This window comes from Hippopotamus amphibius, chromosome 12 (genome assembly GCF_030028045.1).
Source record: "Hippopotamus amphibius kiboko isolate mHipAmp2 chromosome 12, mHipAmp2.hap2, whole genome shotgun sequence".
Taxonomy (NCBI): domain Eukaryota; kingdom Metazoa; phylum Chordata; class Mammalia; order Artiodactyla; family Hippopotamidae; genus Hippopotamus; species Hippopotamus amphibius.
Window position 1 is genome coordinate 24,630,212 of NC_080197.1, and position 20,887 is coordinate 24,651,098.

Here is a 20,887-nt window from a genome sequence, read left to right on the forward strand (position 1 = left end):
TGCCCAGTGGATAGACCTAGAGTCTGTCATACAGAGTGAAGTAAGCCAGAAAGAGGAAAACAAATACCGTATGTTAACACATATATATGGAATCTGAAGAAATGGTACTGGTGAACCCAGTGACAGGCAAGAGTGGAGATACAGAAGTAGAAAATACACTTGAGGACACGGGGCTTGGGTGGGGGGCGAAGGGGAAGCTGGGACAAAGTGAGAGAGTAGCATAGACATATTTACACTACCAGCTGTAAAATAGATAGCTAGTGGGAAGGGAAGTTGCTGTATAACAAAAGGAGATCAACTTGATGATGGGAGATGCCTTAGAGGGCCAGGACAGGGAGGGTGGGAGGGAGGGGATATGGGGATATATGTATAAATACAGCTGATTCACTTTGGTGTACCTCAAGAACTGGTACAAGAGTGTAAAGCAAATATATTCCAATAAAGAGCTTAAAAATAAATAAATAAAAAATAAAAAAATAAAAGACAAGGACATAGACTCAGAGAGGTTACTTGACTTGCCCAAGATCACTTCCTGTGTATACAGCAGAATTATGTCTTGAATCCAGGTTTTCTGACTAAGTCCAGATCCTTTCACTACTCCTTTCTGCCCTTCTTCAGAGACCAGCTATGAACCACACGATGAAATCATTCAGTATTTGATTTACAATCCAGAGTAAAAGTATCTTCCTGGAGGCAGGAACCTGAGAGAACATCAGGCACATGGACTTTGGATTCAGACTGACCTGGATGATTTATCACTAATTTGCTGTGGGATCTAGAGCAAGTCACTTCACCTGTCTGAGTCTCAGTTTTCTGTGTCTGTAACAGCATGACTGTAGTATCTCTACCTCTCTGAACTCTGGTGACAGTGAGAGGAGATGATGTCCGTAACCCACTTGGCCCACAACAGGTGCTCAGTAAATGGAGCAGATGATGGTGGCAGTGGTCACGGTTGTTAAGCACAAATCTTATTCTCCATGAAAAGTTCCAAATGACTTTGGATTGTTTCTAAAACTTGTCAGTTTAAATAGCGAGTTCTTTTGTGTATTACACATTACTCCAGGTTTTCTGCTGGGCTCCCAGAGAGGAATGAAACATGGACCCCTTTCCTTCAGCATGTTCCTGGGGGTCATATTCCTGGAGCACTCTAGGTTCGGAAGGCTCATCTGGCTATTCTCTGAGAGGAGTTCTACCTGAATCTCCACAGTCTCGCTGGCATTGAGTTTCTAAAACAGTCCATTCACATTAACAGTCTTAACTACTCCAGCCCATCTTATTCTCCCCTCCTCTCCACAGCCTCAGGGGCCCACCTTTCTCCTCAGCATCTCACTCACAGCCCTGCCTCTCTTCCTCCTCTTCTCGTTTCTAACCACTGCCTTCTTTCTTCTTTCTTCTTCCTTCTTCCTTTCACTACAACAAGCTCCTTTGAGTAGCCCTTAAGACATTTCCTAACGTGGTCCCAACCTACCTTTCCAATGTTCCTGCCCATTTGCCCTCCCTGGCCACCATCCATTTTCTTTCCTGCCCCTGCACTTTGTACAGCTTATTCCTTGTGTCTAGAACGTCCTCTTCGCTCCCCCCAACTCTCTTTTGTCAGACTCCTCCTCCTCTGAGGTCCACTGAAACATTACCTCCTAGAGAACTCTTCCAAGCCCTCCCCACCAAGCAGGGACCATTTGTACTAAAATTTATTTATTACTCACCACTTTGGGGATAGAATTTGAGGTAACACATTGCAGTGTGATTATTTTTTACGTCTGTTTTTACTAGACTGTGTGCTCCTCCAGTCAAGAAGTGTTTCTCTTAATTTGTGTTCATAGGATCTAGCACAAAGCCTGACACGTAGTTGCGGCTCAGTTCATAAAACTCAGTTACTGCTTTGTATAATTTGGGACCAGAATCTAAAAGAAGCTGTCAAATTGGGGAGAATCCTGACAGATCAGGGAAATGAGGATAGACTGGCAGTTTGACCTGTTGGGGGCCCTCTCTCTCTGTTCTGCCACGTTAAGAACCAAAAATCATACTTTTTGGTTTTTTCCATCCTTTTATACTTTTGTTTTTGCCATTTTGTTTCTGTAGGTTAATTCCTATATCCTGAAGAAGAACATGATGCTTATGACAGATAATTTCTATGCGGCAATCTTGGGATATGATGAGGTAAGCTTGTTTACCAAGCCTTAGGAGAACAATGGCCTCCCTCAACAAAGGCTTTTGATGAGAGCCTCTGAGAGAAGCTTCAGGGGCCACGTCACTGCCGGCCATCATGGCCTAGTATTTTACTATTTCCTCACCTTCCTTGACTCGGCAGCTAGAATGAGTGTGCCCAGCAGTTGGCCTAGTACTTGAGAGAGAAAGCACTCTGTAATATGGTCAAATCATTCCACTCATCAGCATTAATTGAGTGCCTAGGGGTGCTGGATGGAGGGACAAAAGCAAATCAGTCACTGTCTCAGCCCCAGATGCCTTCGCACGTTCAGATCACATACTTTTTTTTGGCTTTAATTATGAAAGCAATACATACTCATTTTAAAAATTCATAAAACTGTGCATAAATGGTTGAAATAGAAAATAAAAGGCCCCTTCCCTCGCCTGCCCTATTCCTTGTCCCAGAGGAAAACTTTGTTAATAGTTTATTGGGTGTCCTTACAGATGTTTCCTGTGCATACACAAGCACCTATGTGTTTATTTTCTTTATGCAAATGGAAGTTATACAACATATACTACTATTCTGCAACTTGCTTTTTTAACTGAGCAGTATATCTTGGGTATCCTTCTACATGAGAACATTTAGATCTATCTCATTTTTTATTGTAAAATTTACATAACATAAAATTTACCCTTTTTAAATGTACATTTTAGTGGCATTAAGTACATTCACATTGTTGAGCAGCCATCACCATCCCTCCCCAGGACTTTTTCTGATCTTCCCAGATGAAACTCTGTACCTATTAAACACTATTCTCCTATTCTCCCCTCCCCCAGCCCCTGGGGACCACTATTCTGCTTTCTGTGTCTATGGGTTTGACTGCTCTGTCATATAAGTGGAGTCATACAGTTTTTGTTCATATGGTTTTTGTTCTTTTCTGGTCGGCTTATTTCACTTAGCAGAATGTCTTCAAGATTCATCCACGTTGTAGCATCTCTCTCGTCTTCTTCTCCTCAACTGTTATGGAAATTTAAGACACATAGAATTTCTATAAGGCAAAAGAATGGTGTGATGAACCTGTATGCACACCATCAGGATTCATCATACCTCATCTTTTTAACAAACCGTGAGCTTTTATGCTTATTTTGTGGTTACCTTCAGATTTAATGCAAGCATCACCCCTTCTGGGAAACGGGCCCAGAACTTCCCCAGGCTCAACTCCTTGCGCCGTTCCTGGGCTCCACAGCACTTGCTACGTTAGCATTAACTGTCACCCCACTGGGTGAGAGTTTCTCCTGGGTAGTGGCAGTGTCTGCTCTGTATTCTGTTGCCCGGCATGGTGCTTGGCGCATGGTAGGTGAAGAGTAAGGAAGGGAAGAAATGCATAAAGGGTGAAAGTAAGAAACTGGAGTTCAGGCTGGAGGAAACGTTATCAGCCTGAAGATAATAATTTAAGCCATGACGTGAGCTTATTAAAAAATTAAGTTAAATGATTTGCTTAGGGTCACAGGACTAGTTAAAATGGAGATTTTCCGATTACCAGTCTATTCAATATCCTCAATTATAAGAGAACAGTTAAGACTGCATACTGCATACATCATTAATTCAATATGAGCTTTGCAGGATGGAAATTGAGAAACACTGCCTAAATCTATGCCTCAGTTGTTAAATTAGATACATTCTGATTTCAGAAACCTTACAGTGTATAAAAGAATGAGGCTTAGAATTGAAGAAATATAATTTTCTTTCTATTAGCATTTGTTTGTGGTCTTTATGGCAGATGGCTCAGTTGGTTCCTTTCACCAGAATTAATAAAGATGTTCTGTCTCCCCATCCCAAATCCATCTTGGCAGAGCCATCTTACAGACGTGCTTGAGCACAAGTGTCACCTGGGGTGCTTTTAAAATCTGATTATTGAGCACCGCACTAAAGATTCCAGTTCAGTGGGAGTGGGGCCTGGTATTTCAGCAAGCACACCAGGTGACTTTCCAGAGTGAGAAAGTTTGGGAAATAGACTAATTACGTGGGACACTTTAGAAATACCATTATTTGGGCCCTGTGCCTCAGAAGTTCTGGATTTAACTATATAGATGAGCATCTGTCGTTGTAGAAGTTCCCCAAGTAATTTAAACGTGCAGTCCTAAGACAGCTTTTCTTAGTTTTAACATGCATGCAGATCATCTGGAGACCTGGGTAAAATCCAGACTGTGACCCCGCAGGTCTGGAGTGAGGCCTGCGTTGCCCACAAGCTGCAGGGAATGTGCAGCTGTTCTGCAGACCACCCCAGGAGTCACCAGGCTCTAGAGCTGTGCTTTCCAGTACTAGCCACACGTGGCTATTTTGATTCAAATTCATCATAACTGAAAATGCAGTTCTTCAGTCACCCTGGTTACATTTCAGGTACTCAGTAATTGTATGTGCTAGTGGCTACTGTGCTGCGCAGTGCAGGGGTAGAACGGTTCCATCATCATAGAAGGTTCAATTGGACAGTGCTGTTCTCTAGCATTCTCTTCCTAGAATCTTGCTTGGACTGTACCCCCACCCTGAACACTTTGGGAAACGTCCTGTTTTTACTACATTATCTCCAAATTCCTCCATGGAACGTCCAGGCCTTCTGTTCCCACGTGTGGCATGTCCTATGCACCTTTATCTCCCACGGCCCCCCAGTGTGTAGCCTTTCCTCAGTGAGACCATTTGCCTCACTGCCCCACAGATATGCTGTGTCTGATTGAGGCTGTTCTGGGGGGCAGTAGCTGAGTCTGTCAGCTTTGGACCTGAGGATTCAGGGTCTAGCACTGTGTAGGCACTCTCTCTGTAAAAGTTCAGTGAACTAATACTATTCTCTCTTGCTTAGAACATCCTGTAGCTCTCCAAATAGTCTCCATTCTCAAGGCCCCCTTCTCCACAAAGTTGTCCCTGACCTCTCTCGTTCTGTGTTTTCTTACCTTGAATTTCAGCATCTATCCATCCATTTAACAGGTATTTATTAAGTGCCTACCATGTGTGATATCCCACTGGGGATATATTGGTAAATAAAACAAACATGGTCTGATTCTTTCCCACCAGCGCTTATTCTCTTAATGGGGAGACAGGCAGTAAACAAGTAAACAAGCAAATAAATATCTAATTATAAATAGAGCACAGTGATAGAGAATAACGGGAAGGGAGGGGATTCACTTAGTGTTGACTGGCAAGGTCTCTGAGGAGTTTTCATAGAAGCTGAGAGTGAAGAATGAGGAACCAGCCATGTCTGAACTATTCCTCGGAGTCTCCTGTGCAGATTCGCATTTGTTCGTTCTCCAGGATTTAATTCTGTGCTGCTCTTTGATGTGCTCTAGCTTTGTCCCTTCAGCTAGATTGCAAGGTGCTCATGAGCCGTGACCGTATCGCTGTGACTCTGTTCTTAGCATCACGCTCAGCACGTCGTGGTGTCACATCAGCCCTCACTGAGTGAGACTCCACCACTTCTAACCAGGGTCCTCCAGGGCCAGGACAGTGCCTTTGGCTTCTCCTCAGTTACTCTGGACCCAGGCATCTCAGTTTCCTGAAAGATGCTTTTCTTTGTATCGTGGTGGAAAAGAAGCAGCCATATCCTAGTAGACTGTGGGGCAGTGCTATGCAGACTAACTTCTGCCTCCTAGACACCTTTTTTTCTTTCCTGCATCCTCTCTCAGACCAGCCTCCCGTTTGTTTTCACTGACTTAGTAGCTGTGTGGTGGGAAGAAGGGTGAAGTTGGGCTCGTTGATTTATTCAGCCGTTTGTATTGCACTCCCACTCTGTGAGGTACCTGGCACAGAGTGGACTGACTAGAGCCAGTCAGCGCCACCCTTTGACCTCGCCAGTGCATTCTGGTTTCAAATTGGCCACCAATTAGCTAGAGAAGCTCTAAGCCTCAGTGAACTTATCTTTCCAGCGAGGGCGATAGTGTCTGTTCTTCCTGGCGTACCTCGTCATCGGGGCCAGGGGTGCGAAGGAACAGTCAGGGTGTTATCATTGTTAATCTGAGTTCTGACTCATCCTTTTCCTTCAGACTGATCATGGACTCGTCCCTTCCCAGCCATCTCGCCCATCGCCGAGGCTGCCTATTTGTGGCAGGCCGTGGCTCCCGGGGCTTTTGCCGTCCTGTGCTCTAGGCTCATTTTCTAAGTCCTCATAGTACTCGCTCCCACTCCTGTGGCCTCTCGTGTAGCACATGTGAGTCGCTGCCAGCAGCGCTCCGGCATGTGCCCAGGGCACTTCAGACACAGGCAGGCTGTTGTGTTAGCAAATAGCTTGGAGAACAGTGATGTGCCTGAGCTTGTCCTTGGCTCCTGTCCCCATCTGCCGGAAGAAGCTAGTTTTCTCGACTCAGCCATGGTGCCAGGGCAGTCTCATGAAATTGTAGGGATGTGTAGCAGGGGGCATTGGGGACCGGTGGATGGTTGTTCCACCAAACTGTCAGTACCCCATTCTGGACATGGCCCTTCCTGGCAGCAGGCCTAAAGCCAGACCTCATGTACCGCAGTGCCCCGGGGGCCAGACCACAGCATGACATCGAATAAGTGATCCTGGCCCTTTGTGTAATGATTTACCACTTACAGAGCCTTTCATGGCCATTGTCTCTTAACTCTCACAACTCTGTGGGGTAGGTGTTATTTTGCTTGCTTAGCGTGTGAGAAACTGAGGCTCAGAAAGGGCTAGTGGCTTTCCAAAGGCCACACAGCTATCAAGTGACGGAGCTGCCTGTTGAACCCAAGTGGTCTGATGCCCAGGTGCCACTGTTGTTTCAGCTGTATTCACGGCTGATGCCGGCACAAGCTCCTGGCCTCGGTGCCTGACATGTTACACTTGACAAAACACCTTTACATTATCTCTTATAATTCAAAGATGCTGTACGCCGAGCAGGCATTTTGGTCTCTGTTTAATAGGTGAGAAGGCTGAGACTCCAGTTTATTAAATTGCCCACCATCTCTGAGCTTGGTACTGGCAAGGCCAGGACTTGATCTGGTCTTCTAACTGACTTTCAAGTCCCAGTCAGCACTTTGTCTGGTTCCACACGCTACCTTGGCTCCTGGACAGAGCAACTTCTCAGGGCCTTTCCCTTTAGTCACCCTTGCCCAGGAAGCAAGACCCTCCCCTCTCTCTCCTCAGAGCTCCAAGCTAGGAAATGGCCCTAGTCCAGGACACAGGCCTGTGTGATACTTGGGCTTCCTAACAGAGCGCTTTCTCCTCTGTGCCAGGACAGCTGATGTCAGGCACACACAGGCTCCTAGCACTCCCCTGTGGCCCATGGCAGTCCTGCCAAACAGCCTGTTCCTCTGCTTAGGGAGAGGCTGGGCTGGCCATAGCCAGCCCAGAGCTGGGGGATGGTGAGGCCAAGGTGCCTGGCTCCCATCCCCAAAGAGTTAGCCGCTGTGCAGATATGTGTCCTTGGACCAGGAGAGAAGGCGTAACCCACACTCACCTCTGTTCTTGGGAAGAAATATACACGCACAATACTCTGAGCCCTTTCCTTGTGAATGACAGTGGAACCACTGCTGCTCCCATCTCCCTCTTCTTGGCCTGTCAGGGGTTGCCTGGGCCTGGGCAGTGCTGTAGAGGGAGCGTTGGCCTAGGAGAGTCCATCAGACATGAGCCCCATCTCTGTATCAATCTTACTAGCCAGTCACTTGGCCCCTCTGGGTCCCATGTTCTTCCTCTGTGTAAAATGAAGGGGTCAGACCAGATGCTCTCTGAAGACCCCTTCCAGCTCTGCTGGGTAGCTGCCCCGTTTCTCTCTCATGGTATCTGTAAGGTCCCTCTGAGCTGATTTTGTGTTGCTAGCGTGTTCACAATATCCCCAGCCTTTTTATCCTGGCCCTGCCATACATACACCCCAGAAGCCCAGTTGTGCTGTGTGTTCTAGGGGATCCTTTCAGATGACCGTGGGCTGGCTGCTGCCCTCTGGAGAACCTTCTTCAACCAGAATTGTGAAGACCCTCGACAACTTGAATTGTTGGTGGAGTATGTGAGGAAACAGGTGAGCCGTCCCTCCCCTCCCCTCCAGAGTCTCCTGGACAGTAGGTCCTTCCTGAGGTCTGTGGATGCTGGACTTTAGAGGACTGTGAGAGGCTGAGTTCCCAGAGTCCAGTCTGAGGGAATTCTGACAAAATCATGTCAGCAGCAGGCACGCATGAAGAGCACCTTCTGTGGATCCAGCGAGCCAGGTCAGGGGTCGGGAGCAGGAATAGAAGAGTAAAGGGCGCTGCGAAGCTGCTGCTGTCTTACACCTGTAGTCGTTCATTCACTGCACACTGGATTGCCTGCAGTGTGCCCGGTGCTGTCCTGATCCTGGGCACACAGGGTCCTCCTGTAAGACGGCGGCACGGGGTTCAGTGCAGCCACCTGCTGTAGCTCCCCTATGTACCCAGTGTGGGCCCCAGGAGTCTCGTTTGCAGCTCCTGCCGACAGGACGGAGCTCCAGGCAGCACTCCACAACATCCCGTAAGCCTCTTCCTGCGGGTGCTGCGTGTCATCACGCAGGGTCCCCCTGCTTCGTTCCTCACCCCTCTGGCTGCGTGGGGCTCCCTGACACCAAAGCTTCTAAGAGAAAGCTCCAGGCTGAAGACCGTTTAACTACATAGTTTTCCTTGAGCCCAGGGAGAATTCACTCCTGTTCTCACTACACCCCACCCCACCCCCCGCCCCGATCCTGTGTTGATGGGAAAGCCATACGTTATCGATGAGGGAGCTGCGTGGCAGGGAAGAGGCACACGTAGGCTTGTCCAGGGTCTCCCAGTGAGTCAGGCTGCACAGCTGGCCTTGAACCCCCAGCTGGGTGATTCATGCAGCCACTAGAGGCCTCAGCTGCTCCAGACAGCTCATCAGCTCAGGCTGTCCCATGAGTCACACCTTTGCTTCCTGGGCCTGGCCCCTGCAGCTGAAGGGGCCTCACCTCACAGTTATTCTCTTATTCACCTGTGTCCACGGCCTTCAAGCCTCCAACAGCCGGGAAAGGGAAGGCCAGGCCCTGGCTCCAAGGAGAAGACAGGCCCAGCTGGCTGCTTACTGGAAAAACTACATACTAGGGCTCTTCAGACCCAGAGGGTAGAGAACCCCAGAAGCCAGGACTTCTGTTTGAGCGTTCTGCAAATCTGCCAGAGCCAGGAAGAAGGCACCGTGGCCAGAGGACCCCACCCACAGAGAATTCTGAGACTCACACTGTTGACTGGACTCGCCCTCAGACAGGAGTAGCAATTGGCAAAGCAAATGCTGTGTTTTCTGAGAGACCAGCCCAGCTTTTCCATCTGCTGCGATGGGCTTCTGCCAGGGGCCACAACAAGGGCACAGCTGGGACCTCTCCGAGGGCCCTGAAGGAAGGGGCTGCCACACCAGTACCCCTAGAAGAGGTCCCAAGTTGCCGCAGTGAGAGGCAGGCAATAGGAAAACAGTGGCAGAGCTCTTAGGGAAGCAGCGACCTCTGATGGGGACCCAGTTCTGTCAGCAAACCTTTTGAGCACCTACTGTGCCAGCCACTCTGTTGAGAAAAAGCAGCAATTAGTAAGACCCAGTCCTGCCTTCAAGGACTCAGCTCATGATTTGGCAAGCAAGCCAGTCAGGCACAAAACTAACCCTGGAATAAGTCAGTCTGCGATGTATACAGGCAGGAACAGAGTCCATGAAAGGCTCAAGAAAGGAGGTACTAAGTCTGACCAACTGGATCAGGGAAGAGCAGGAGGCTAGTCCTGGGCCATGATGCTGGTTGGTCTGGTAGATGGCCTGAGACCCAGTCAAAGATTATGTTGAGGTTTTCAACCCAGAAGATGGGCAAAGTGGTGGCATTAGGGATAGAAATGGAGTAATTGGAAAGAGGAGTGAGTTTCAGGGAAGATAACAGGTCAGTTGATCTTGCAGTGGAAGACAGCAGGGCATGTGGAAATCCAGACCTGAGGTGTGTGTGAGAGCCTGGGGGTGAGTGCGAGGGTCCGCGGCCTAAAAATGAAGCAGCGGGAGTGAAGGAGTTCTTGGAAGAGGGAGTTGATCCAAGGCCTAAGATGAGACGCCTTCGGACGCCTGCCACCTTTCCTTTCCCCGCAGTTGCCATCTCACCCCCAAATGGAGCCTCATCTTTCTGAGTCCAGTGCTGACTCCTGCTCTGATCCAGCTCTCACCCTAGAGTTTGCCTGTCCACTTGAAAGCATTTCTCCTTACTCCTCTCCTTACTAGCAGGAGCCTGGGAATCCTTCCAGAGGTGGCCTTCATTGCCTAAGACTTGCCACCTGTTAGAGCACCTGCCTCTTGCAAAACTGCCCGACCACACCTCCCTGCAGCCACTCCTGTTCTCCATCACAGGTGTCCCCTCTTCGCATTGTCCAGCCATCCTAGACGGTTGAAGCTGGGGCCCACTAACCATGGGGTCAGGGCCCACTAGAGGACAGCAAAAGCATACACTTTTTTTTTAAGTTCCAGTGACTAGCAGTGTACTTAAGTACTGTGGTGTACACATTACTGTTACGGGACCCTTTCTCAGACAAGGGAACTTAAATCTCAGAGAAGGGGATTGGCTCACCTTGGGTAACTTTGCTACCCTGAATGGACACTCAGACTGACAGAAACACACACACATCCCAAAGACATATCTCCTCTAATACATCCTCCCTAGAAACTTCTTGCGGTGCAGAAAGTCAGTTGTCCATTCAGAGGCACGGTGGGGAATTCCCTAAAGCCTGAGAACGCCTCCGTAGTGACTTGTTTCTTCAAACCCCCTTGAATGAAATAATCTGGGAGATCAGAGACCACTGCCCTCCCCAACCCCAGGCTTGGGAGCTGGGATGGTCAGAAGCCCCTTATGCCCCCACCCCATTCTCTCCTTTGGGTGGCTGCTTCCTTATGTCACCTCACGTCTGTCCTGTCCTTGTCCCTTTCCTGTTTCCTGTCCTGCTGGTTGCAGATACAGTACCTGGACTCCATGAACGGTGAGGATCTGCTTCTGACAGGGGAGGTGAGCTGGCGCCCTCTAGTGGAGAAGAATCCTCAGAGCATCCTGAAACCCCAGTCCCCAACTTATAACGACGAGGGTCTTTGATGGGCGGGTGCCTCCGAACAGCTGGCCAGCTAGCTTTGAGGAACTGCCTGAAGAGAGGTGCCTGCTTGGCCCAGGATCCTGCAGGAAGTGGCCCGAACTGACCTTTGAATAGCATCTGTCAAATACTTGGCCCCATTTATATTGATTTTCCTCTTTCCGCCCTGGAGTCTGATCGGGTGGGGTACAGTGCTGGGAGAATCCTTAGCCCTTCTAAGGTGTTCTCTCCCTCGAGAGAAGCCCTGAGCAGGAGCTCCCCTGCGCACACTCCCCAAGTTCCCTCCAGGAACCATGTGATTGACAGCTTTTCCCAAAGGCCACAGAAGGGAATGGGGGTAGGTTAGAAAGGGGACACCCACTCCTCCCCAAAGGCCCACTGTGGCCTAGGAGCAGTTTGTAACGCCGCTGAGTCAAGACTGGTAACCACGCTCTGTCCTCAGGCTTTGAGCCGTGGGGTTGAGTTGGCCATTAAAAGAAACAGAGACTTCCCTCTGCCATGGCTCTTTTATTCCTGGGTCTTTTAGAAACTTACCTGAGATGGTGGATGCCGTGAGCTGAGGAGCACTGCCCAGCTCAGTTAGAGACAGGAAAGGGGAGAGGCTCAGGGGGGTCTCTGCCACTACTTCTGCCTCCAGTTCATGGAGATGTCGCTGTTCTGGCCAAGGCACAACATGCCAGGCCCCAGCCTTGGGGACCTAGGAGGCCTCTGTGGCCAGGGGGCTTGTCACATTCTGAGTCATTTGGAAAGAGGCCTCAAGAGAACGGTCCCTTTGTCACACACACCCCCATTGAACTGAGTGAGGAACATGCTTTCTTTCCTCTCTTGGCTCCCTCTTACATGAGATATTGAGGAGAAGGGGAGAACACACACTTCCTGGCTTAGTTGCACCACCCTAGGACCAAGCCCCATGCCCAGCCTTCCACCCGCTTCCCAGCTTCCGGAGCATGTGCTGCAGAGCTACCTTGGTCTGAGGACTTGAGGACCAGTCCCCTCCTCCCTCTGAGTGTGGGTCATCTCTTGGGGGATTTTCTTTAAATTGAAGAAAGGGGGCGGAGAACCATACTGCCCCTCCCCCTACCAAACTTCCTTCATTTAACTTGCTATAAAATGAGTCATATAAAGAAACTCTATATGGGTGAGGTATATCCCACTTCTGTGAAAACATTACAAATCAAACTGCCTTCTCTAAGTTTATTTAAGATGCTTTTGTTGCATGCGGAGCTCTAGAGTGAAGCCTCTGTGTGTGTGAGATAATAACACCTTGTAACTCATTACAGCTGGGCACTATTTACATAAACCAGAGCTGAGCCAGGCAGGAATTTGCTGATTAATTTATTTTTAATGGAGTGAAGTATACCATGCACCAAAATAAACTTTACTGTGTGTACCTAACTGCTCCTGGAATGGATGGAAAAATTAATGGAACAGATTTTGGCTCCCAACTCTACACATTAATTTATATATAAAAGTTATTTGAGCCTTAACCCATTTGCTGCACAGGGCAGCTCCCCAACCACAGATGCCAGCCTGCAGCACCAGTTTAGCTACCGGGCTTGCTTTAGAATCATGGAAGCTCAGATTTGGAAGGAACATTTAATCATTGAGTCCAGCCGTGGTCCAGAACTTGAATCCCCTTCTCAACATCCCGGTTGCCCTATGTTCATACGCGCCCTGTATGAATACCTCCAGCAGCAGATGGTCCCCACCTGCAGAGGCAAGTCCTGTCTCCATAAGATGAATAATCATCAAACTCTGCAACTTATAATACAGAGCCAAATCGATCGGTCATGTCTGTGATGTCCCAAAGCCCTCACTTCCTGGCCGTAGGCATCTTTCACTGACTGCACCCCCCCCCCAAGATAAAATCCAGGTTCCTTGAAAGCTGCAAGGCCCTTCTTAGTTTGATCCTTGTTTGTTTTTGTGTCTCCAACCCATTTCTTCTCTGAGCAAACTGAACCACTTGGGGTTACTTGAAGAGACTACCCTGTATGTTTTCTCTACCTGGAATCCTCTCCTGTCTTCTGACTAAAGAAATCCCACATGTCCCAAATACCACCCTCTGCTGTCACCCCAGGCAGTATTCTCCAGTGGAACTATTTTTCATACACCCACCCTGCATCCTGCACTGTGAGCGCCACCAGAGTGGACACTGGTGTTTGGATTGATCACCTTTGTTTTTCCGGCGTCCAGCAGCTTGCCTGGGCCTTAGTAGGTACGGTGTGAGCTTTGATAAATCAAAGAAGGATGAATGACTAAATCACCAATCTTTATCTGTACAAGCCCCACAAAAAACCCCTTTCTGGACCATTCTCATAAGTCTGTAGTATAGTTCAGCTTCTTTTAATAATTCATACAGTATGAAGTACCTCCTTTGACCTTCGAATAGGAATGAAAGCCAAATGTTCTTTGATAGCTAGATGTTTTTCTATTGCAAGTTGTTATACAGAACAAGTGAAAGACATGGTTTCTTTGCCCTCGAGGAGATTGCTCTCTGGGAATAATTTTGTCATTTATTTGTACTCTGTATACTTCCAGAAAGGGTCACAGCAAATTAAGAGACACAGATGTAAAAACTGCAAAACAAAGTTTAAAATATAAGATGCAAGTATTGGTATGTTAGAAAACCTATTGGTGTATTCGCATGACTTTTTTGGCCGTTTATAAAGTATGATCTCACGTGTGCATTGTTTCACAGCAGTCCTGTAAAATAGGTATTGTTCTCCTGGTTCTTATCCCCTTTACATCAGAGAGGGGACTATGGCTCAGAGAGGCCTAGAGAGGCCTGGAGGGTTAACCAGGGCAAGAAGGGGCCTCGCGTGCCCAGCCCCCAGCTTCAGCCCCGGGCTCCTTGCTCTCCCCCCACCCGACACTGCAGGTCAGTGAGGAAATCTGCAATTGAGTATTAAACCTTGCTCTGAGCTCCTGGAAGCCAAAGGCAGAAATGAGAGAGACTGGGGACTTCCCTGGTGGCACGATGGTTAAGAATCCACCTGTCAGTGCAGGGGACACCGGTTCGATCCCTGATCTGGGATGATCCCACATGCCGGGGAGCAACTAAGCCTGTGCGCCACAACTGCTGAGCCCATGGACCACAACTAAGAGTAGCCCCCACTCACCCCAACTAGAGAAAGCCCGTGCGCAGCAACGGAGACCCAACACAGCCAAAATAGAAAGAAAGAAAGGAAGGAGACAGGCTGAAGGTTATGTCGTTCCCATTGTCGCATGAAAGGAGTTATATTTATTCATCAGAAGAAAAAAACGTTTTCTTTACTATTCAGAGAAGACTATATTATAGGGTCTTAAAATGAGAAACAGTGAACAATGTAGCGAATAGTACCCCTAAGATGTCAGGTTTACCTAAAATTTTAAAAAGCGCAAGTATTGCTTTCTTACATCAAGCTGAGATTAAAGCCCAGGCCACACTTCAGCCAGTGTTTTCTGTGTTTCTGTTCTGCGTCAGACACTGCTTGGTGTTTTCAGTTTGTATCTCATTTACTCCTCCGTGACAGTTCTGTGAGGTAAGTATTATTTATAAGCTCATGTTACTGCTGAGGGGACTGAAGCTCGGGAAGGCCCAGATTCACCCTGCATGTGGACTCAGGAGGTTCTGACACCCAAGTCCAGTGTTTTCAGTCCTAGAAAAGGAGTACTAGATGGGGAAAGGGTCAGCTGTACTACATTTAAAGTAAAAGGAAACCAAAAGCAGTGTTCCAGTCACGTGGGCTCCTGTGGGCGCATACGCACACAACAGGAAAAGTCAGAACAAGGGAGTTCAGGTTCAAGGTTCAGAAAAGCTTTGAAGGGAGTTGGAACATAAAGGATGGGCAAGGTTTAGGTAGGTGGGAAGAAAAACAGAAGTGAGGATCCACGGCACAGAGCAGGAAACTTCAGACCCAAGTGCACCAGCTGAGTCGGTTGCCAGGGAAGAGAAGGTTGCAGAGATCCAGGTGGGGCCACGGCTCGGGGGGGCCCAGGTAAACGCTGCTTGTGGCAGGGACGCTGCCCTGATGGGAGTGAAGGTGCACAGCGGGGTGCTGGGTGGATGGGTGCAGTCAGGAAGGGTTCTAAGCCATCTAGGCTTGAGGGCCTGGGGGTGATTGTAGAAATTCAAAGAAGTTCAAACTCCGGAGACATTGCACGGAATAAAATCATCAGGACTTGGTGCCTCACTGGACGTGAAGCCTGAAGAAAGCTGTCCAGGGCTCCTGGGAGCCGGGAGATGGCAATGTCTGGTAGAAGAGAGGAGCCTGCAAAGAATCTTCTTCGTATTGCAGTTTTCCCTAGTGCTAATTATGCGAACATTATCCTGTGAGATAGGGCAGGGGTTGTTTCCCCCATCATGCACTAAGGAAATAGGTCCACTGAGGAGAAACCACTTCATGGTGCAAGAAACCACTTACGAAGCTGAACAGTCGTATGTCTTCCGTCCCCACCCCGTTGCTTTGGTGCACGTTGGTTGTGTCTGTGTGGGGAGCCAACCTGGTGGAAGTTGTTGCAGGGAGGGCAAGGGCATAGGGCAGGCCTGGACCTCGGGGGATGATTCGGACCTTGGGGCCAAGGGCTTTGGCCTTGTCTTGGGTGTAGAAGGGACACTTGAAATCATGAAAATGGATGAGTTCCCAGAGATGAAATGAGGAGGGTAGATCAGGGACTGGGGTGGGCCTGGGAGAAAGTATTCCGTGGGGCTGGGGTTGGGGGTGGGTAGGTTGTAGGAAGGGTTGGAAGCAGCGTAGGAGGTGGAGTCGGGAGTAAAAGCCGGGGGTGGGGGCTTCGGGAGGAGGAGGCTCTGAACGCCACGTGCTGCAGAGGGTAGGGGCCAAGAGTAAGTGGGTGAAGCTTAAGGCTTTAGACTATTTCAGGAACAAGACTTGAGAGCAGGTTATGGCAACAGTATCTTGGGAGGTACCTAGATGAGAAGAAATGGAGAAAAATCAGGCAGGAATTAGGAGAGCAGGTGTTTTCAGCACAGGAAAGACGTGAAGATGTGCATGGGGGTGGGGAGGAGTCTGGTTAAGTGCAAAGCGATGAGTGGAGTAGGAAACTTCCCACAAATGTAAGGAATTAGTGTTAGACCCCTCTGGAAGTGGAAGCCTGGCCTTGAGAACAAGGGCCTGGCCTTGGAGGGGAGGAGGGAAGCCCTTCCTGAGACCAGAGATTGGAGGAGAGATGGGGGGGGCGGGGCAAGTGATTTCTGAGGTGAGGGCCCAGCGGGAAGGGCGCTCACGCTGGTCTCAATGCCTGGGGAACCTAGTTTATCTGCTGTTGGGGAGAAGGGGGGGAGGAAGGGGCGCGGGTAGGTTTGTGGGCTGAGAACGTGACACCCCAGAGTATATGAACTCTTCCCTTGGGAGCAGCCCTCTACTTGCTGGTTGTGCCCCCTTCAGCCTTCTCCCACTGCATCCCACCGTGCCTTGTCCGCTGACGCCAAGGACTTGGCCTTAGGGAGGGGTAGGCCAGGCCTCAGGCCTCTGGCCGTGATCTTCTACCCCCTTACTCTGCTCTGGTGATAACTGCCTATCACAAGTTTTCTGTGGCTTCCAGGGGACTTCCCTTGAGCCATGTTGCCCAGGTCCTGCCCAGGTCAAGGACCTCCATCCCTCTGTTGAGGGGAGAAAAGGCCCTGGAGATCCTGGCTGGGGAATTTCCAGGAAGGGAATCTTCAAGCACTGACCTGTAACGTCAAAAAGTGATAGAACACAGCGTGAGCGCTAGAAGGGACTTGGAGACCTCCAGCCCAGCCCTCTTGCTCTACAGATGGGAGGCTGAGGCCCTGAGAGGCTCACTCAAGGTTTCACAGTCAAGACCCAGAACCACTGACCTGTGCTGGCTTGCTTCTTCCCTCTTTTTCTCTCTCCCTGTGGCCAGAAACAGCTCCTTCACGTCCCAGTCGCCATCTGCGAAAGAGCCTGCCGCAGGGCTGTGCTCTACTTGGGGCTGGATGGTGAGACATGGTTCCTCTAAGGTTCCAGAATGGCTCATGGGCTCTAAACCCCAAGCAATTAGTTTAGACCTCGGCTTACTCTGTGGCTTATAATTAGCTATGCGTCTACCTTCCCCATTAAACTGTGAGTTCCTCCAGGGCACAGAGTGTTACGCATCTTTGGGACCACAGTGCTGGCCTAAAAGTAGGACTTAAATACATGTTGGCTGGACTGGATGGGCAGAAGGAGAGGGGATGGGATGGGCTAGGGCAGGAGAGGTGGCTGGATCAATAATGTTGGGGGCGGGTCGGAATTTCCTGGAGGTCCAGTGCTTAGGACTCCGTGCTTTCAGTGCTGTGGGCCAGGGTTCAATCCCTGTTGCGGAACTAAGATCACACAAGCCGTGTGGCTCTGAAAAAAAAAAAAAATTGTTGGGGGCTAAGTGATCAATAGATAATGTATCTTTCTTCCCCTCCCAAGTTCAGAATGATTTGAGAAATGAGACAGATAGATAGACATCAAAATGGTGGCTTTACCACTATTTCTGATAAAGCTAATTGGGGAATGTAGCTTTTGCTCTCTGGCCAAATGGACTTAACTAATACCCTCTCCAAAGTAAACATGTACCCCTGCCCCCCAAAAGAAAGAAAAGGCAGAACTGTCTCCCTTGCAGGGACAGAATCTCCTTTGGAATTTTACCATGTATATCAATGGAGAATATGCTACTTTTGTCTACAGCAGAACCAGGAGACAGAGACAGAGACCCAGAAATATTTGAGACCCGCTCCTTCCCTAAGCCACCAACCAGCCAAGCCATTCCCCTCCCCTGGGGAGGATGAAGCCTGTGAGGATTCCGGGAGTGGTCCTCTCACACTTCCCCTCCAGCAGAGGGGAGTGGGAGTTCTCTTCCCTTATGGAAACATGGGTAGCAGGGACAGGTCTCCCACTGTGGCACGGGATACGTGGATGCATGGGTAGAGGGGGTGGAGGGGAGGACATGGGGGAAAGGGTGAGACCCCATCATCACAGTCTAGACCCAGACACAGCCACCTTTCCAAAACAGAATGCCCAGATCCTCGCTCCTGGTGGTCACACTTGCCCAGCGCTCGTCTGTGTATGCAGAGTGGAGAGAGGACCTTGCCTCCTGTGAGCCGGGGTAAGAGGCCAAATCTCAGACTCACACTCCATTGACAGAGCCCAGGGCTGTGTTCACCTTCAGGGCTGGCCTTTGGTCTGGAAGGGGCTGGAGGCGGACAAGGAGTGAGCTCCGCTGGTGCTGCTTCGTTGGCCGTCAGGCCTTCCCTGAGCTGCTGCCCCTTCACGGCCGGGAAAGCTCTCCCTTCCGCGTGGACTGAGCTCCTTGTCCTTCTCTCAGTCAGGCGGCTGACACGGAGCAGTCCACTTATTCCTCACAACAACCTGGTGACGGAGATGGTGTCGGTCCCATTTTACAGATTAAGCCACTGTGACTCAGGTGTCCGGCTCACCATTACGTGCCAGAGCCAGTGTGGCCTCCCGAAGGCCTGCATGGTGCTCAAGAACAGCAAACCACACCATCCGGGTTGTTTCTGGGACTCCTGCTTTGGGCCACTCTGCCCCCCAGGGAGCTGCTTCCTAAGTGATCCTACAATACTGCTCGAGGGATCTTGCCAACCTCTGTGCCGCCGTGAGGCCCTCTTTAGAGTGTGGCTCCAGGTGGCCTTTCCAGCAGCCCGTTCCCTGCCCCGCTGCTCCCAGTTCCTTCAGCAGGCAGGCCCCTGCCCCTCTAGTCCTCCAGCCTGGCATGCCCAGCCCTCCACTCTGCACGTCTTGAAATCTTTCTCATCCTTTAATACCCAGCTCGAGCCAGTCTCTGCACATCCTCACGATTTGTCTCTGTGTCCAGCTCTCAGGTCGTTTTGCCTTGATTCAAGGGAGGTGGGCGCACTCTGGCTCCCCTACCAGCCCTGGCTGCTCCTCCCAGGAATCTTGTCTCCCCTGCCCCAGAGGTGCCACAGTAAAGGTGTGGGGCAGTGTTGGCATCAGAGCAGCCCGCAACTGAAGGACTGCAGCCTGGCCTCTGCTTCCTAACCCCCCACCCCGCCCCCCGCCGTGACATTTACCTGCCCAGGCACCACTCAGCTTGTAAGAGAGAGCAGACAAGGCTAAATGGCCCCTAGGATGGCAGAGTGATGCCAGGCAGGCGCCTGACACACCTCTTGGACAGGAAAATAGCTTTCTTCCTCTTAATAACAGTTATTAAGGGGCTTTTGCCTGACACACTGCAGCCAGGGTCTGGGCTTAGCTACCTGTATGGCTCTCGTCAGCCTGGGTTCCTACCCCTAGGCTCAGCCCCAAAGCTAGGATCTACCTGTCTCCCCTCCCATTCCCCTTTACTCACTCAGCCCATAGGGATGGGTGGACTGTCCTGAAGCCCTGGGGGATTTAGTTTGATTTACACACTTTTATTGCAAGGTATCAGGGATCCCTTGGAGCCCTTTTCGACTCAGTCTTCCTATCCTTGCCCCTCTCCGTTGAGCTCCCCTGTACAGACACTTAGTACAACAGTCCAATGTTAGGGTCAAAGACCACCCCTGCCACCCGGACATTCACACACACAGATATGCACCCAGACACGTACACAAGAATATACACGATAAGCATGTGGGTAAATACACACTGATGGGACTTCCTAGGTGGCGCAGTGGATAAGAATCCGCCTGCCAATGCAGGGGAAATGGGTTCGATCCCTGCCACAGGAAGATACCACATGCCGCAGAGCAACTAAGCCCGTGCACCACAACTATTGAGCCTGCGCTCTAGAGCCTGTGAGCCACAACTACTGAGCCCACGTGCCACAACTACTGAAGCCCACGCGCCTAGAGCCCATGCTCTGCATCAAGAGGCCATCGCAATGAGAAGCCCACACACCACAATGAAGAGTAGCCCCTGCTCACCGCAACTAAAGAAAGCCCGTCTGCAGCAACGAAGACCCAACACAGCCAATGAAATAAATAAATTAATTAATTAAAAAAAAATACACACTGATGTGCAGCTAGATACTTAAAGACAGTCAAGCAGACACACAAACATCACCGATAGACAGCGTGTGATGTACATACATGCGCAGGCACAATTATGCACAGGTACAGTGTACAGGCATATTTCCTTTTATTGCACTTGGCTTTATTGTGCTTTGCAGATATTGTGGGGGTTTGGGGATTTTTTTGTTTGTTTTGTTTTTTTACCAACTGAAGTTTTGTAGCAACCCTGTGTTCTCAGATGATGGTTAGCGTTTTTTAGCAATAAAGTATTTTTTTAATTAAGGTATGTACATTGTTTTAATTAGTTAATTAATTAGGCTGTGCTGGGTCTTTGTTGCTGCACGCAAGCTTTCTCTAGTTGCGGCACACAAGCTTTCTCTAGTTGCGGCGAGCAGGGGCTACTCTTCGTTGCTGTGCGCGAGCTTCTCATTGTGGTGGCTTCTCTTGTTGTAGAGCATGGGCTCTAGGCACACAGGCGTCAGTAGTTTCAGCACGCAGGTTCAGTAGTTGTGGCTCTCAGGCTTTAGAGTGCACAGGCTTCAGTAGTTATGGGTCACGGGCTTAGTTGCTCCACAGCATGTGGGATCTTCCCAGACCAGGGCTCAAACCTGTGTCCCCTGCATTGGCAGGCGGATTCTTAACCATTGTGCCACCAGGGAAGTCCTGTACATTGTTTTTTTAGACCTAATGCTGTTGCACACTTAATAGACTACAGTATAGTGTAAACATAACTTCTGTATGCACTAGGAAACCAA

At 49.7% G+C, this 20,887-nt stretch overlaps 1 protein-coding gene across 1 annotated transcript in view; it reads left to right on the top strand.

The window, feature by feature from the left end:
- LOC130833146 (ubiquinol-cytochrome-c reductase complex assembly factor 1) overlaps positions 1–14,755 on the top strand; it is a 98,938-nt gene extending 84,183 nt beyond the window's left edge. Inside the window, exons 8-10 of the mRNA XM_057702487.1 lie at positions 2,080–2,157; positions 8,032–8,145; positions 11,056–14,755. Coding sequence (XP_057558470.1) covers positions 2,080–2,157; positions 8,032–8,145; positions 11,056–11,190 — 327 coding nt within the window. The 3' untranslated portion in view covers positions 11,191–14,755. The remainder of the gene's footprint in view (positions 1–2,079; positions 2,158–8,031; positions 8,146–11,055) is intronic.
- The last annotated feature ends 6,132 nt before the right edge of the window (positions 14,756–20,887 follow it).